Consider the following 19130-nt stretch of genomic DNA (forward strand, 5'->3'; position numbering starts at 1 on the left):
ACAGTAAAAAAAAAATGAAGTCAAAGGTAGAAAGAACTTAACCTGCATGTCATTTTTATTCAGTGTGCATTTTTTTAGATTAGTTGATTATGTTTAGAAATAAATAATTTCATTGATTTTCTTTATTCAGCCTTTCTGGTTGTCCACGAGCAAAGAAAAGTGGGATTAGAATAGTACAAAGTAAAGAAGACAAGGAAGATCAAGAGCCAATTAGGTAAGTATGGACAGCTATATATGATTTAATCTACTATGTCGGTTTTCTTCTTATAGTTGAATGATAATGCTCTCCCATATGTATACATTTTGGTCATTTTTAAGCTTACATATTTATATAATTAGGGTTATCTTGTTGAATTTCTTATCATATAATTCTACCAAATAATAAACAAGAGAGTTACCCAGTACAAGCTAGAAGAAACTTGTTTTAGTTAAGAAATATATCATATTAGAATATTATCCAGTAACACAATGTATTCACATATTTTTCATGCCTGGTCATGAGACGGAATATGAAGAAAGCTTTCTCTTGTCATAGGCAACAGCAAGAAATTGTGTTGGATCAAAGCCATTTTCTTTTTATGTACAAATGTTTGTGCGTCATTTGTTGACATCTCCATCACCACACACACATACCATTTTTATTTATCCAGGAAGGAGTTTTATAAAGCAGCAATTACAAAAGAACCATTAAAAATACAGTGGGAAAGAGAAATATTGAAAATAGGATGATGTTTCTTTTGGTAGAGTCTTCAGGTGACAGAGTACTGAAAATTAAATTACATTGATACTGTAATTTTTAGAGCAATCCTAATTATTAGGGCAATGCTTTGATTCAGAATGAATCCTGAATGTGATGCCGAATAACATTTGGGAATCACATTCATGGGGCCTCTTTTCACTTTCCAGAAACAAGACATCTTACTAAACTTATTATTCTAAAGAACATCACATGAACTCCAATTTGAAGTTCAAGAAGTCATCCTGGAAAAAGCAGGATGTCATGTGCACACACAGGAGAAAAAATAGAGGGGGGGGGGGTTTACAGTAAAATAGACCTTGATGACTGGGTTCAACATTCTACCTTCAAATCAGTGCATTTGATGATGGATTACCCAGCTGAACTGTTTGGAGGGTCAAAAGGGAAATAAATGTGTATATATCTTCACAGTCATTGCTATCCGATTTCATTGTGGTTCAGATATGCTTTTTTAGAATTCTTCAACTGTTCCCATATTTCCTTGAACTTCATTCAGTCAATTTGTTTGTTCTATATCTTTCATTTCTTTTATCTTATTTCAACATGGATGCTAAATTTGAGATAGACGTCTTTAAAAATTACATACAATTTCTCAGTTTAGTCCTTCTCTCTCAATAAGTAATTTATTGTGCTACATAAGCTTCTTTTTAATTGTACAAATAAATGTAATGCCTTATTAGTTATGTCTTTTCCTGTGTTTTTTTTCGGTTCCTAAGCAATGTTGTCCCACCATCCCATATTTAATAGGGAATGTCACCCCACTACTTTTTTTCAGTTTTCTTATACTTTATTTCTGTCCTGCATCATTTATAATACACCTGCTATGTCCTAAGGGGATATCTGACTCTTATTGTAAAGGAAAGCCATGCTTATTTGTTCTGGCTAGGAATCCAGAAGGTTGCAAAAAGAGAAATAATGGTCCTGTCACCATTACATACTTAGTCCAATAATGATTTCAACAGAATGAAGAAAAGTTGTTTTATGGCAATAGTGGAAGAAGTAGTAGTTAGTGTTTGCAGCAAAAGAGGATTTTCTACATGAATGACTCTGTCATGGATTTTTGCTCCAAATCTAGTGTTTCACTTGGTTTTCCTAAGAGTTAACCTCTTACTACCCAACTTTCCCAACCATTCAGAGTGAGCACCAGCCAATCACCATTCCAGAGCCACAGCTGATGTGTCTTCTGTTTTTTTCCACCTGGAATTCCTTTGATTTCAATTTTTGTTCTGTTAAATTGTTGGTTATTTTGTCAAAATCAGGAGTTATTTTCTTCTCAGTAACTGCTTCCTCCTGTCTGGTTTGCCTATGCTCAGTCTATTTGGCTGCCATATTATATTTCAGTGTCTTAGTGTCAGCCTACCTCCTCAATAGAATACATTCTTTTCAAGGGAAGTTGTTTTTCATTGCGGCTTAACTTTCCTCTATTTAAAATGTATCAGCATCTTTGTATGACTTCAGTACAGTAACCTTGGCCAAGCAACAATAATATAATTAATTGTTTAATTTAATCAAAAGAGAAGGGTGGGTTTTTTTCCTTAAAAGTTTCACTGAATTTCTTTGCCCAGTTTCTACCTACATTTTCTAGTGCATGTTACGGGGTACTACTTGAAGGTTTTGACTCTCCTACTTCTGATGTGGGAATGCAAAACAATGAAATATTCTGAATCAATAAATGTATAACCATCAGCGTTAAGTACCTAGAAAGCTATATCACAGTGGAACATGGGAATTGCTGCTGTCTATTTTCCCTCCATTTCTTAGCAGAGTACAATTGGGTAAGATGAAAAAAAGGAACACGCTTTGCCAAATATTCTTCATGAGTTATAAAAGGGAGAAGAATAACAGAAATGTGATGATGGCTCTTCAACCATATGGGCACTTAGGTGAATTATGTTTTCAGAATGGAAAGCTACTGCAGCGATGTTTTCTTCTCTTATTCAGCTTCCATTCATTTCATTCATTTCTACAGTATAGTAGCTTCATTTTTAGCACTGCTCCCATAAAAGGCACTCGGTAAAGAATAGATGGAAAGAACATGACATACAAAACATTATTAACAATGCTGCATAGTCTCTGAGCACATGGTCATAATACAGTGCTATGATGAAATATCAGTTTAGTTTCTTCCTTCATAATTTCCCCAGAGTTTTTGAGATGTCAGCCACTGACTGGACACTGCTGGTGGAATGACCAAAAAATAAAGACAGAGATAAACAGGGCAAGGATAATTATCATTCAGATTTTGCAGGCAATGACCACTGGCATCTGCAAGAACACAGTAGAAGGGCTTTAAACAAGTATTAAAATGGGGGATGTCATGTTAAAGCTAGCTCAAGTTTTACTTAGAGTAAGGTTGATTATCTGACTTTGGAGATTCCTACCATGTAAAGGACTGGCCAGCAAAGTATCAACAAGGAATTTTGGGGAAGCATGCCATCTCTTTCACTCTTCTTTATTCTACACCCAGTCAATCTATTCCATCTCTTTATAGCTACTTGATGCTTATAGGTTTGCACAATCATGTGCTATTTGCTGGAAGCAGGTGGAGTCTGAGAAGCAACATGGTTGTTTTGCCAATGGGCCAGCCTAACCAGAGTCAATCTTCTACTAGCGTTTTGGCCCAATCACTTTCTCACGCAAAAGATAGAAGAAAGAAAGAAATACATGAATAGTAACAATGAGACTATATATTTCCCAAGTAAGCATTCCAAGTCGAATATTGTAGGGACAAGCTAACTCAGATTGTCACTTTCTGTGCTGAGGGTACAGTCTCATAGTGGACTTGAGTACTCCTTGTACAAGCAAGGAGCTATCCATGTCGATGGAGTGCTGATTCATAAATATTATATTTGTTGTCTGCTTATTTAGAAAAGCAGTTATAGACTTGACATTCCCTATTGAATATCCCAAAAATAAAAATAAAAAAAATCTACATTTGCTGTAAGTGAAAAATCTTGATATTATTACTAACTACACTAGCATGCTTATTTATTATTTTTTAAATCAAATTTAGAAACCACCCATTTTCTTCACAGAAGGACTGTGTTTACTGTCTATTATTCAGAAAGGAGCAAATTTGCTTCCACTGTAACAGATCTTTCTCAGATTGGTGGTGCAACATTCCAGTATATGTACATTGCTAGTTTATTAAGGTTATTTCTTAATTCCATGAACATCTTTTACATTTGCGTTGCTTTTCTTGGTTGGTGTTCTTATTGTTTTATTTTGTTTTTAAACCATAAAGCATGATTGTTCTTTTTTTTATGTGAGATTTATTTTGACTTTGTTGTAGAGGCTGCCAGGTATATGATGGCAAGACAGTAAAGTTAATTTCATCTATCTGCTATCCAGATGTCCAGTTCCTGGTTGTGATGGTCAGGGTCACATAACTGGGAAATATGCATCTCATCGTAGTGCATCAGGGTGCCCTCTTGCTACTAAAAGGCAAAAAGATGGGTATCTGAATGGCTCCCAGTTTTCTTGGAAGTCAGTGAAGACGGAAGGTATGTCGTGTCCAACACCAGGATGTGATGGCTCTGGACATGTCAGTGGTAGCTTTCTTACACATAGGAGGTGAGTAATGGCATTATCTATCAGTCTGTCTATCTTTCTAGCCATCCATCATCCATCTATCTATTATTCCTATGTGAATTTTTAATAAGCATGAATCCTGTTGGTTATAGTATGCATGCATTATAATAATGTTTTAATACCTGTTAATTTGTGAGGTATAGTTGATCAAGAGTTCCAGATAAGTGGATAAAAATTGCCCAACTTTAAATCTATGGTTCTTTCAGGAGATTTAATGCTGAATCTATAATAATAATAATATCCTACCCCTGGTATTGTTTACATATAACAAACTGACAATAAAGTTCCATATTGTGAGCTTTTCATCTGATACATCCGTAGAGCACAGAGGACTCTAATGTTTATTAAAATCCCATTCACTTCAACTAAGACACAGATTTATGAACAATAATATCTATACTCTTCTCTATTTTGAATTGAAAGTCCTATCTTCTTTGTAAAGCTGCTTCTGGATGAATAGAAGCAAGAGAATCTGCTATGGAATGTGATTTTGCCCCCAATCTTTTCAAATGTACTCACTGAACAAAAAAATAGGATATTTAAGAATCCCTGTGTTTAGGAAGATGCTCAGGCTTGGAAAATTATTCATATTTTTCTAATTTTTTTAAAGGAACATAAGTCGTTTCCAAGATAATCTGGAGTGAATGGGCAGCAGATTGTCGATCATTCTAAATCATAATTATTAGTACTTCTGCATTCTACATTTTATAGAAAAGAAGCCTACCAATATAAAATAAACAATAAAAAGTGTTTGCACTATATGTTCCCATCATACTACGTTCTTTCAAAATAAACAACATTGTTCAAATTGCAAAAATAATAATAATGCAGTAATAAACAGAAAAAAATAAATTGGAGGTAAAGCAAAAGAAGAGAAACACTAAATAAATCTAGTTTATATCAGGATTATTCATTATACTTCTAAATATTTTCTATCCTTGCAAACCATTCTTGATCCATCACACCCATACATCATTTCCTTTATTGCATTTTGTTTTCTAATCACCATTTCTTGATTCAGTTTTAACTTTCTCGGTCTTCCCTTTCCTTTCTACCCAGTCATTCTTCCTTTATGTATTTGTTTTGTCACTTCAATCTTATTAATTCACTATATTAACCACACCACCTTAACATCCTTATTTTGTTCTGGTCATTCTTTTTTGTAATTAACATTCATACATGCAGTGTCTAAATGTTTGATCCTACCCCTTCTCTCTTTACCATAGACATCTCTTAAGCCATCTATGCTCACTAATACATCTCTAAAATCTAGTATTCTAGAATCTTTAGAATACTGTACTCCTTCCAACATTCAGCTTCATCCAAAATAATTTCCTTACTTTTATTCTTGATTTCATTCCCTCTACTGAAGGCATCTTTTTAGCTGTTTTCATCCACTCAACAAATGCTGTTTAATTTCTATTAAAAGTAATCTGCATTTATTCTGCTACTTTTATTCTTGTATTCATTCTTTGATTACACTCTTTGCTTTGTCTGTGTAGGTCACAATATATCTTTCTCTTATCTTCATAATTTGCAGCATTTTTGTATGTGCAATTTTTTTTTCTCATCCACAACTTTTTTCAACCAAGCATCTTTTTTCAACATGTCCTATTAGTTGCAACTCCATATATTTCTGTGATAATCTAAAACATAATTCTTGACTCTGTTCCAATATCCACCCCATTCCCTTCAGCCATTTTCCAGTCATTCAGTCTGGAGATTAATCTATTACTTTTGGCTCAGAGGTTAAGGAATCAGGTTAGTCCCACATTGGATTTAAAGGCCAGCTGTGTGATTTTGGGCTAATTACTTTCTCTCTCAGCCCAACCCACCTTATAGGATCATTGATGGGAAAGTAGGAGGAGGGAAATATATTAGGTATGTTCTCTGCCGTGAGTTATTTATAAAAATAATAAATGGAGAATATAAATAAATAAATAAAATATATGCCTTGTATGTTTCCTTTTCTATAGTCAATCTTCTTTCAGATTTGTTCTTTTAATTTTCTTCCATGTTCGATTTTAACCAAGATCCACCTTAAAACTACTAATAAATACTCCATTCCATGTTCTGAACCTCTCATCACATTTATATCTTGATTAATTCTCTTAATCTTTTAGTTTTTAAATGCATATATGTACAGATCTTTTTCTAAGCAAATAGACACAACAAATGGTGTTCCATATTTACTGAACTATATGCCTTTGTTTACTAGTTAAAATGTAAATTTCTGTTGTATTGATCAAAAATGTACTAGACATTTTCAGAACCGATCCAGTGTCGAAAGCAGTAGACTGTATGTCCCTGCATTTAAACCAGTTAATTGGCCGGATAGTATTAAGGAAATGAAATCAAGTTATTATCAATTGGGTAAAATAAGTATAAACTATGCACATCACTTCTTTAAGATAAGGATCAAGCTATTAATTCACATGCTTTGGAAATATATGACTTAGAGATAGTTTCAATAAGCTTACTATTAGTTTTATTTTTATGGCAAATATTTTTCTAATTATTGTTGCATATATTGTTGACTATAGGTTACTTTGATTGATCCTAGAAAAACTAAGCAGGGTTGCAACCAATTGATGATTGGGAGCCTACGGGGAAAACAAAGAGTAAAAAAAAATTCATATATCCCAGAAAAAAATAGTAAACTGTTTCCATGTCATTGCCAAAAAAAAAAAAAAAAAAAACAGAAGTTGAGGGTGATTTCATAGATCCTTCATGTTTTCATTTTTATTTAGACTAGGTTTATCTCATCTCAGAACATTATTAATGAACGTGGCTGCTGTTATTACATTTCACCGCTTGAAAATAAGGCATTTTTCCCATAACAGTAACTGTTATTCTAAGTACCAGATACATTTTAATGGCAAAATTATAGTAACATCAATATTTCAATTTTAATATTTCATTTTTATATCCTAGAATACCTGTAAGTTAGCTTCCATGTAATGAAGAGTATAAAAATAGTGAATCAGATATTATATGACAACATATTAATGTCTCTGGACAAAACTAAATATTTTTCTTAGCTACTCTATTTTCCCAGTTAATGTTTATATTATAGTGAATGTATCTCTTGTATATGCAAATATGAACTATAGAATATTAAATATAAAAGATTGAACGCTTCTGAGAAGAATTCATTTTCCTTTTCAAAAAGCAGTATCTTCTTAGTGGTAGTTGGGAGAGATTTTCTTCTAATGCTGTTTCCATGGTAGCTTTAGCTGACAGATATACAATCAAAGGCCAATTAATAGTTCTTTCCTTGCTTATTGTCTACAGTCTATCAGGATGCCCCAGAGCTACATCAGCAATGAAGAGAGCAAAGCTGTCGGGAGAACAAATGCTTACAATAAAGCAGCGGGCTAGTAATGGTAAATAGTAAATGCTTCTGAAATTAAATGACATTGAAACCTTATTTCATGCTAATGAGATTAATTTACTCATAATGATAATATTATAGAGTCCTTTTAACAGTTTTTGAATCCTTCTCAATAAGTCATCAGAATACAGTATGTGAATCTGCTATTGCTGTGACAACTTCATCCTCACTACTCCGTGTTCCTCTTCTGGTCTGGACTGAAGTAGTAAAACAAACTCTCAACTGAAGGCTTTTTCTGGCCACATTTTCTTCAGAAGCAAATCTCACTGGGTCCAAGAAATTATATAAAAATGTACCTGCATTTCATTCTAAATTCTTTAGGCTAACAAGAGGCACTAATTTCATCTCTATCTGGTTTGATAGTGTATTTAATTGCCATAGCAATTTTATTATGTAATTTACTATTTATATTTTTCCCAAGGACCCACTTTGAGGTAATTTTTATCCTGAAATATTGAGGATAAATATTTAAACAAAAACAATTTGATAATTTCGACATGCTGTATGTTCAAATTTGTTAACGGAAACTATTTTAGAGTAGTTAAAATAATACATCAATAAGAAATTAAGATTATTCCCATTTCAATTTTTTTTTATAAAAAGAAAGTTCTAAAAGGTATAGAACATGGGTCCTCAAACTACAGTCCGTGGGCCGTGTGCAGCCCACCAAAGCCATTAATCCGGCCCACAGAGGACTACAAGGTTGCCCCGCCCACATTGCCCCACCCACCCTTCAGCTGAGCACAGGACTTACCTTTGCGAGCCCCGCAGGCTAGAACTGAAAGGTAAGGCCAACAATTTTGGCCTGCAGACATTCTGGAGGAAGAGGAGGTATAAAACAGGGTGCACAGACACTCCAGGAGGCCAACAATGGGTGAAAATGTTCCAGATTTGCCCAAAAAATGAGCCATTTTTGCTTGTTTTGACCTGCAGAATGCTTCTGGAGTTGGGGTGTGTGAAAAATGGGGCACACAGACACTCCAGGAAGCAAAAAAAACCTGGCAAAAATGGCCTGTTTTTCACCTTCCCCACCTCCAGAAGATAGATAAAGAGATATACATAGACAGAGAGAGAGAGACAGGGAGAGAGAGACAGAGAGAGGCAGAGAGAGATTTCTCAAGGTCCTTGGGGCTGAGAAGAATTGTTGCAAAATTGAGTTTCCTGAACAACTCAAAAAACAATCTAGTAAAAAGAAAAGGCAACCAAAAGAGAAACATGCAAACAAAACCAAATAAAACACCCCCAGGAGCAAAACAAATTAAAGATTAATTTGTGTGCATTGTTCAATGGACTGTTAAATTGGCCACGCCCACCTAGTCACATGACCTAGCATGACTACACAGTCACATGATCACCTAGCCATGCCCACCAAGCCGGTACAGTCCCCCAACAGTCTGACCGTGAATTGGCCCCCTGTTTAAAAAGTTTGAGGACCCCTGGTACAGAAGAAAACATTTCCATTAAAAACCAAGGACTATTCAGTTTTCCACTGGTTTCCCTTCGTCAGATAAATGGTTGCAAGTGTCTCACAATACTCATTTTTCTATTGGATTTCATGTGCAATCATAGGATAAAAGTCCTAGTAGCTTACAGGAAGAAATGCACTCTGTCATGAATTTGCCAGATCCAACTAGAATAATGAATAATTTGCCAGATAATTTGCCAGATCCATCTAGAATTTTGCTGTGAACCAGCATAACAGATATAGCGCCCTTGCTGACCCTAATGGGGACACTAAAGAGATAGATCAAGGTAGTTGTGATAACGATGACTCAAATAAGCAGGAGATCGTGGTCCAAAATGAAGAACTTACTTCAGAAAGGCGAAATGGGGAACCAGATATCACACATCAGTTGCACAAGAAGAGCAAGGTATGCAAAAAGAGAAGTCACCTTCCGGTTGGTGATGCAATCATAAGGGATGTAAATTTAGGAAAGGATATGGTGGTTTTAAAAGAGGTCAGGTGTTTGCCAGGTGCTAGAGACAAGAGGCGTATTCTTAAGATAGTCAAGAATGCAAGTAAAGACTATGATTTTGATGCTATTATACATCTTGGCACAAATGATCTGTCCCAAAAAGATGTACTTTCTGTGAAGAATGATTTCCAGAGCTTGGGGTATGAACTTAGTAGTATAGGTTGTAGGCTTATTTTTTCAGAGGTTTTACCAGTATATAAGAAACAAAAAGGGAAGGGCTAGTGTGTAGCAGAGTTTAATATGTGGCTAAAGGAGTGGTGTAAAAGGGAAGGCTTTGGTTTTATTAGTCATGATGTCTGCAGCTGGTCCAATGAAAAACTGTACAAAAGAGATGGTTTGCACCCATCCAAGAAAGGGACTGAATTACTTGGCATTAAATTCACAGATTTTCTGGATAAACATTTAAACTGAACAGCGGGGACAGAGAATTAATTGATACAGAACATTTCTGTCCCCAGCAATCTAAAACTCATAGGGTTATCAGTGCATGTAACACAGATGTTTGTGCGGGTAAGATTATCATTCCCGCTGTCAAGCAAAACCAAGCATTTAATAGTGAGTGCCATACCATGTACATGAATCATACAAGGGGCAAGAAAATTGGGGCAGTCAGGCATAACACAGGTTATGTAGACAGTAAACACAGGGTCAATCAAAAGGGACTCAAGTGTCTATATACCAATGCACAGAGTATGAGGAATAAACAGGGCGAATTAGAAATTCAAGTAAAAGAGGGCAGATACGATATTGATGCCACTACAGAAACTTGGTGGGATGAAACCGACAAATGGAACATACAGCTAGAAGGATTTAAATTATTTAAAAGAAATAGACCAAATAAAAGAGGAGGTGGAGTTGCACTATGCATAAGAAATAATTACCTCTCTACAGAAATAGAGCACAATAATGATGAGAATTATCTTGAATGCATTTGGGTGAATATTAAAGGTTGGGGGGGGGATGACATTGCCATGGGTCTGTACTACAGACCACCCAACCAAGCAGAGGAAGTAGATGAACTTTTTGCTAGTCAGCTAACTAAGGCATGTAGGAAGCACAACACAATAGTAGTGGGGGATTTTAACTACCCCGACATTAACTGGGAAACAAACTCTGCACCAAGTGGAAGGTCCAACAGGTTCCTAACAAACCTAGCAGACAACTTTGTTTCCCAAAAAGTAGAGAAGGGAACAAGGGGATCAGCCATATTAGACTTAATTCTCACTAACAGAGATAGAAGGTGTTGAAGCCACAGGAACCCTGAGGGCAAGTGACTATGCAATATTGGAATTCAACATTATGCAAACACAAGTAGTAGAACAAAGTGAAACTAGAGTCTTGGACTTTAAGAGAGCTAATTTCAATAAACAGAGAAAGCTTGGGAAAAAATCCATGAATGAGAATCCTCAAGGGGAAAATAACTCAAGAAGCTTGGGAAATTTTGAAAAATGAGATTACAAAAGCCCAGTCTAGCACAATACCAATGAGGAAGAAAAATAACAGCTCCCAAAAGAAACCAGCATGGCTGCATAAAGAACTAAACATAAATCTAATAAATAAAAATAAATAAAAAATAATAAAACTCTCTGACAAACTGAAAGACAAAAATGATAAGTATAAAAAGTGGAAAGGGGGGGACATAACTAAGGCAGAATATCAGCAAATAGCCCGAGCATGTAAAGATGAAGTGAGGAAAGATAAGGCTCACAATGAAGAAAGGCTTGCCACAAAAGTAAAAAATAACAAAAAAAACCTTTCCAACATGTTAAAAACAAGAAAAAAGTTAAGGAAACAATTGGTCCATTGCTGGGAGAAAGTGGCAAGAAGGTGACAAGCAACAGGGAGAAAGCAGAACTGTTTAACTCATGTTTTGCACCTGTCTTTACACAAAGGGATAAAACAGTCCAACCTATCAAAAACAGCACCACAAAAATCAGATTAGGAACATAAATTGAAATAGGGAAGAAAATGCTAAGTGAGCACCTGTCTACCCTACACGAGTTCAAATCACCAGGACCGGATGGATTACACTGCAGGGTTCTGGAGGAACTGGCAGATGAGATCTCAGAACCACTGAACTATATCTGTCAGAGATCCTGGACCACCAGGAAACTACCAGAGGACTGGAAAAAAGCTGATGTGGTTCCCATCTTCAAAAAAGGGGAAAAAAACAGATTGAGGAAACTACAGACCTATCAGCCTGACCTCAATACCAGGAAAGATTCTGGAAAAGATAATCAAGCAACGAATTAGTGAACACCTAGAAGCAAACAAAGTAATAGCCAAAAGCCAGCATGGGTTTGTCAAAAACAGATCATGCCAGACTAATCTTATTACATTCTTTGATAATATGACAAAATTAGTGGACCAGAGGAATGCCGTCGATATAGTTTACTTGGACTTCAGTAAGGCATTTGATAAGGTAGACCATAACCTTCTACTAGATAAAGGAGAAGAATGTGGGTTAGACATCACTACCAGATGGATTTGTAACTGGCTGACCAACCATACTCAACATGTAGTCCTCAATGGAACTGCATCTTCATGGAGGGAAGTATGCAGTGGAGTACCTCAAAGCTCTGTTTTGGGCCCAGTACTCTTCAACATCTTCATCAATGATTTGGATGAGGGAATAAATGGGGAACTCATCAAATTTGCAGATGACACCAAGCTGGCAGGAATAGCCAACACTCCAGAAGATAGGCTAAAGATACAGATGGATCTTGACAAACTTGAACATCGGGCACTATCTAATAAAATGAAATTCAATGGTGAAAAGAGTAAGGTTCTGCATTTAGGCAACAAAAACGAAACGCACAGGTACAGTATAGGTTATACCTTGCTCAACAGTAGTAACTGTGAAAAGGATCTTGGAGTCCTAGTGGACAAGCACTTAAATATGAGCCAGCAGTGTGCAGCAGCTGCCAAAAAAGCCAACACAGTTCTAGGCTGCATAAACAGGGAGATAGAATCAAGATCACGTGAAGTGTTAATACCACTTTATAATGCCTTGGTAAGGCCACACTTGGAATACTGCATTCAGTTTTGGTCACCATGATGTAGAAAATATGTGGAGACTCTAGAAAGAGTGCAGAGAAGAGCAACAAAGAAGATTAGGGGACTGGAGACTAAAACACATGAAGAACGGTTGCAAGAACTGGATATGTCTAGTTTAATAGAAAGAAGGACTAGGGGAGACATGATAGCAGTGTTCCAATATCTCGGGGGTTGCCACAAAGAAGAGGGAGTCAAACTATTCTCCAAGGCACCTGAGGGTAGAACAAGAAGCATGGGTGTAAACTAATCAAGGAGAGAAGCAACTTAGAACTGAGGAGAAATTTCCTGACAGAACAATTAATCAGTGGAACAACTTGCCTCCAGAACTTGTGAATGCCCCAACACTGGAAGTCTTTAAGAAGATGTTGGATAGCCATTTGACTGGAACGGTATAGGGTTTCCTGCCTAGGCAGGGGGTTGGACTAGAAGACCTCCAAACTCCTTTCCAACTCTGCTATTGTATTGTATTGTAATATTTCTATATTCCTGCACTGCTTAGACTCCATGAGGTATCAGAATTGATTGGAGTCTAGTAGAATGAATATAAATAGAATAATCCTTAAGTATACTGCTTGGAGTTTGATCTAAGTATCAATTCTTCCTATAGAATTATTGTTATTCATACATGAGTATAGAAAAGCGTCACTTTCATCTAAACTACTTTTTCAAAAAAGAGAGGGAAATAGAAGAGGATGAATGAAAGAAAAATGTCGAATTCCCTTAACTCTTAAACTCATTGAACAAACAATAGGCTAGGTGAAAAACAGACACCATAGCAGTCTGTGAGGATCTTAACCTTACACTAAACAATTCATAGGCACAAGGAGATCATGCAGTCTCCAACACCTGCAGAGTACAATTGTCCTGCTACTTTCTCAGTATTCTGTGGTATTCCAAGTGACATGGTTTCCTTCCACCTTAATGTGTTTTATTTCCATAAACTTCTTACTTTGATTTTCTCCTTTTGCTTAAACAGGAATAGAAAATGACGAAGAAATTAAACAGTTAGATGAAGAAATAAAAGAGCTAAATGAATCCAACTCCCAGATGGAAGCTGATATGATTAAACTTCGAACTCAGGTAACAGTTTTACAAAGCCTTAACTTGAGTGTGTTTCAAAAAAAGACAGACAGATGTGTGCACACAGACATACAACAGATGCCCAACCATACCTCACACACCAGACACATGTGTAAATGGGATGGTCCTGTAAAAAAATGTAACTTTTTGTATCTTGCCTTGTAGCCCCCTGAAAAACTTTCCAGCTGGGAAGATGCTTCTAAACCTACTTGCCAAATATAATTTCTCACTCTTTCTTCAGTGAGAGCATGACTGGGTTTCATGACTGAAGTCCAATAGAAGTACTCTGGATACAACCTAATATTTTTCAGCTAAAATAATTGTTTGCTTTTAAATTGTCATGTTTTACATTGTGCAATCATATGTTCTTTTTAGATTACCACAATGGAAAGCAACCTGAAGACAATAGAAGAAGAAAACAAAGTAATTGAACAACAAAATGAGTCTCTCCTTCATGAATTGGCCAATTTGAGCCAATCTTTAATTCATAGTCTAGCTAATATCCAGCTACCACATATGGTAAGTGATTGAAGGCTCAAATAAGGAATTAGGCAGTCTTCTTCACCTCATACAGTAGATGTCTTTTTGTTTTTATGTTTATGACTCCTCAAGCAGATGGAGATTTGCGATATCATCCCTGAAACCATAAAGATAAATTTAACTGCTTAAAAAGAAATGGTGGGCCAAATCCGATGTCTCCTGTAAAATTAAGTAAGCTTTAAACTAGGCCTTTTTAAATGTATTAAGAAAATATGTCATTGTGCTGTGATAGTTTATTTTGCATATATGAATATACAAAAAAAGCAATTAGAAGTTGTATATGAACTACTATTTAATATCTCGTAGGAACCAATCAATGAACAAAATTTTGATGCTTACGTGACCACTTTGACGGACATGTATACAAATCAAGATCGTTATCAGAGTCCAGAAAATAAAGCCCTACTGGAAAATATAAAGCAGGCTGTGAGAGGAATTCAGGTGTGAACAGCTGCTATAGTGGTGAAAATTCGTACCTTTAAAAAAAAAAGATGCCTCTTGTTTTTTGCTGCTGTAATTTACCAGAAAGTGTTATATATTTCTTTCTGTTTAAAACAGTGTTATGCTCACAAGACTTCATAATAATTTTATGTCTTGCTTTGAAAATAGTAATTGCAGAATAGTTTTTTGAATACATTCACATTTTGTACGTTTTCATATAAGCTGACATAGTGTGATATGCCATGTAATGTTTATAGCTGCTAATGTATGCACATTTTTGGGGTAAATATATTTCTGAAGAGGTAAGCTGATCAAAATAAAGAGTGTAAATTCTTTTTAATGCTTTAGTGATTAAATGTTTTAGTATTTTGAACTGAAATGGACAAAAAAAAAAAAAAAGGGAAAAATGCTTTGAATGACAATGTTGCAGTCTCCAGCCACTTTTTAAACACTCATTTATCCCATTGCTGGAAGATTTTATGGGATTTAAAAAATACATTTTGTGTGCATATTGTTTCATAGCAAGAATTGGTTGCAAAAATGCTTTATTTTTTAACAATGCCTGAAAATATTGTGTGACTTTTGTTTTCAGAGGATGGTATGTGGTGGGGGCAATAAAAATGGGGTTTTTTTAAATTTTAAAAAAGGGCATGAATTAGATGTGAAATGTAAAAGGAGCAATTTATTGTGAGACAACATCAAGCCATGGAAATTTGACAGAAGATTCAAAGCAGCTTAAACAGCACTTTTTAATTAACTTCTAAGCATTACTTGGTATGAATATGGGAACTTCCACAATGACAGGAACTCTGATCAGAGGTGGACTACGGGAAGATTTCGACTTTACTTTTCAAACTCACTTTGGATTCAACATCCTTTATCTCTCCAGAACTCTTAAGAGTGTCCATCTGAGTTATCTGTTAAAGCAATGTAGTTCGTCATTTCATAACTTCACTTTTTCCTTTTTCAGGCAAAACACAATTGTTTAAAATAAAGCTTGCCTGTAAAAAAGAAAATATTTTCATTTGGGAACTAATTCCCAAACATTGTCATAACAGCGGTTGCTGACCAGGATTCATTGCTATTTTATCTAGGAAATGGAATGCAGTTCAGCGAATCCGATTGTTTCACTTTCTTCCCTTTTTACTGTTTACGTTCTGCTTTTTGGTTGGAGTACAATCATTCATAATTGTAGCATTTCCATATGCTATCTATTTGTTCTACTGTTACCTATTGCAAAAAACGAATGCAATCAAAAAAAATTAATGTAACTAAATATACTTTGGCACTTTTTTGCTTTAAATTGCATCATTTCAAGCTAAAAACGTATTGTACTTTTTAAATTTGATTGTTATTTCTTCAAAATAACTGCACTAAATGTATGCATAAGACCACTTTTCTTGAGACATTTTTGTTTATCATTTAATAGTAGTAATTCAGATGGTGTGTTGTGTTTGTCGGATGTTGAATTAAGTTCAATTTGATAGCATATCTTTTCCTTCCATGTCTTGATGTTATGCAGAAAAGTACAAGAGTACTTTAAAAATTTTGTTATGAAAAAAGATGGGTTTTGTAAAAAAATAATAATAATAAAATAAAATATTTTTAGCAGAACAGGACTTACAGGGTCATTGTCCCCACAATGTGCCAGTTGACTATTTGCACTTACCTTGCCCTATATATCCATACGGAGGTGTGCAATTTCTTGTGTCACTAGGTTTGTGACACTAAATTTGAACAAATTAGAGTGGAAGCCAATGTGGCTAATCCAATATTATTGCTAAGGGGAGACTACAGGGATCTCACAACAAATATTCTGATACAATACTCAACCTCGGTATATATATATGTATAAATATATGTATATCCCAGCGGCACTTTATACTATACACTGTACAAAAAGCTTACAGTTTTCCACGAGGACTTTAATAACTAGCTGGGAGAAGATGATGTAATTACTTTGGGGCTCTGCAGTATCTTCTCTGTACAGTGCCCTCCTTTCTGTTGTGCTATTAGTTGTAGCTGCCACGCTCAGAATTGCCTTTTTGAGAGCTGAAGCAAGGTGCTTGAGATTCACCTCCTGCCATATCTATTGTCCTTTGGCCCTGGCCTCCTTGGAGGGCTCTCATTGTTCATAATGGCATATGCATTTTTCCACTGCATTGTGTCTGCAGCTTCTTTGCCAATATAGTAATGCTTTCTGTAGAGTAATAGATAGTATCAGTTTTGGATTCTTATTGTTATCACCTATGTACAATGGAAAAGGGATTTTAAGCACAAATCCGCGCTCCTCATCTAATGTTGGTACATAATATCAAATCAAAAGTTATCTGTGACTATTATATAGGGATCACAAAAGTGTCACATATTAGAATGCTGACATTTCATCTGAAATTATTGTGAGTCATCAGAGTTTATTTATTCTAACTTATTGTTCAATTTCATTTCTAAGTTTAATTTAAGTGATCATTTATTAAGACAGAATTTTGTATAAACTACTTATTGTGCTCTCTGTGGAACTGAGGTTTGATTTATTTTTGTACTACACGGCATGGGTTTGTTGACATTTTAATTTTGCTATAAATGTGTGAAATCACAAGTTGCTGTGATAACTTCATTTTTAAATTGTGAAATTTGTACAAATTTTGTCATGCTGGATGTGAACACATCTTACTCTAAATAAATAAATAAAATGTGTTGCCACATTTGTAGCACAGCTGTTCTCTGGTTAATTGTTACCTTTCATATATTCCCCATAAAATAGCAATGCCTGTATGCCATGGCCCCTTTTTTCATTTTCATCACTGAAATGAATTAATTTTTTTATTGTTTAATCAAATCCTTCCTAAGCATAACTGCTTTTTTTGAAAGCCATTAAAAACCACCCTTTTAGTCAATAAAACACATTTTCAAAATTTCAGTTGCTTTAAGTCAGAATTGTTCACATGTACAGTTACTTTTTGCCATAGTTTTAAAAATCATTTCCATCTTTCTAAGGCTAATCATACAGTACTCATATTAATTTGCCTTTATGGTGCCTACCATTGAAAATGATGCAGCAGTTCTTAAATTCTCATGCACACTTCAGTGCATAAGTCTCTAGATCATTTGATCATGGTGATGTTGTTCATTGCAACAATATGCAGTACACTACAATTGATATACATGTAATTTAATAGTTTTTACATTGTACTTGTATCCTGTTTTGTATAGTACTAATTGATATTTATTGTGTTGAATTTTGTTGTATATTTTCCAATTTATTTGTTTATTCTGTTGAGGTTTGGTCTAATGGTTAAGGCACCAGGCTGGAAACCAGGAGACTGTGAGTTCTAGTCCAGCTCTAGCCAGGATAGCCACTGGATGACTTTGGACCAGTCACTCTCTCTTGGCCAACAGTGTCAGACTTGGGCAACAAAGTCAAAATGTGTCAACTCAGCAAGATTTCAGGTTCTTTTTTTAATGAATTTTTAAAATGTAATTTACTCTATCAGGAGGGTTAATGTATGCCATGGCTCTCAATTATTACACAATGCCAATCTCTAATTTCTCTAATGGTTTACAAAACATGTTAATGATATAATTGTCCACATGAATAAACTATTTTAGAAATATTAACATGGATCATATATAGGATCCTTTTTTAATGTACTGTACTGGTTTCAGTGTCAAGTAGTATAATATATATTAACTGACAAAAGCAACAATACAGCAACATAACACAGGTTATCCTTAACTTGGCATTAACACAAATTTCAAGATACATCTTGTGAAATCTTCATCATTGTCCTGTAATCTCTTGATGAATGACTTTCCAAGCAATAGTTGCAATATATTGTCAAGTAAATATTTTAAATAATTTAAATTAATAAGAAACATAAATTGAACATCTGCTTACAAATTTTATCAAGGCTACTAACTAATGTTGCAAGGGAGAAAAAATATAGTAAGTAATATATTATTCATATTTTTGATTATTGATTGATGCAGAAAAAAAAACAGTAGCAGATATTTGCTTTCTACATTCTCCTTTCTTACTGAGTATTGAGCAAGAATTATATATAATATTCTCTGGTCCTATTAGTTTTTTTTTAAACTAAAAGATGTAACGTTTCCTAAGATAGATGAGATACACTTAGGAAATGCCAGAACTTTAGGCTAAATTAAGGGAGGAATGTACAAGAAAGCAATGATAAACTATCTCTGGACTGCTTGCAAGAAAATTGCATGGTCATGTCTACCAGTGGTGTATTAACCATTAAGCAGACTAAGCATGTACTTAGGGCACCAGACC

General features: G+C 35.0%; 1 protein-coding gene across 12 annotated transcripts in view; it reads left to right on the forward strand.

Moving 5' to 3' along the window:
• Positions 1-17552, forward strand: part of MYT1L (myelin transcription factor 1 like) — a 273439-nt gene extending 255887 nt beyond the window's left edge. For 8 of the 12 annotated variants that reach the window (XM_081943660.1, XM_081943667.1, XM_081943666.1 and 5 more), the window contains 6 exons: positions 131-214; positions 4109-4330; positions 7643-7734; positions 13752-13855; positions 14231-14374; positions 14702-17552. In XM_081943660.1, coding sequence (XP_081799786.1) covers positions 131-214; positions 4109-4330; positions 7643-7734; positions 13752-13855; positions 14231-14374; positions 14702-14842 — 787 coding nt within the window. In that variant the 3' untranslated portion in view covers positions 14843-17552. Of the gene's footprint in view, positions 1-130; positions 215-4049; positions 4331-7642; positions 7735-13751; positions 13856-14230 lie in introns of those variants that run through there. The other 4 variants (XR_014174569.1, XM_081943670.1, XM_081943662.1 and 1 more) reach the window with 4 other exon arrangements.
• The last annotated feature ends 1578 nt before the right edge of the window (positions 17553-19130 follow it).

Source organism: Natrix helvetica (assembly GCF_964273705.1).
Source record: "Natrix helvetica genome assembly, chromosome: 2".
In the NCBI taxonomy this organism is placed as follows: Eukaryota; Metazoa; Chordata; class Lepidosauria; order Squamata; family Natricidae; genus Natrix; species Natrix helvetica.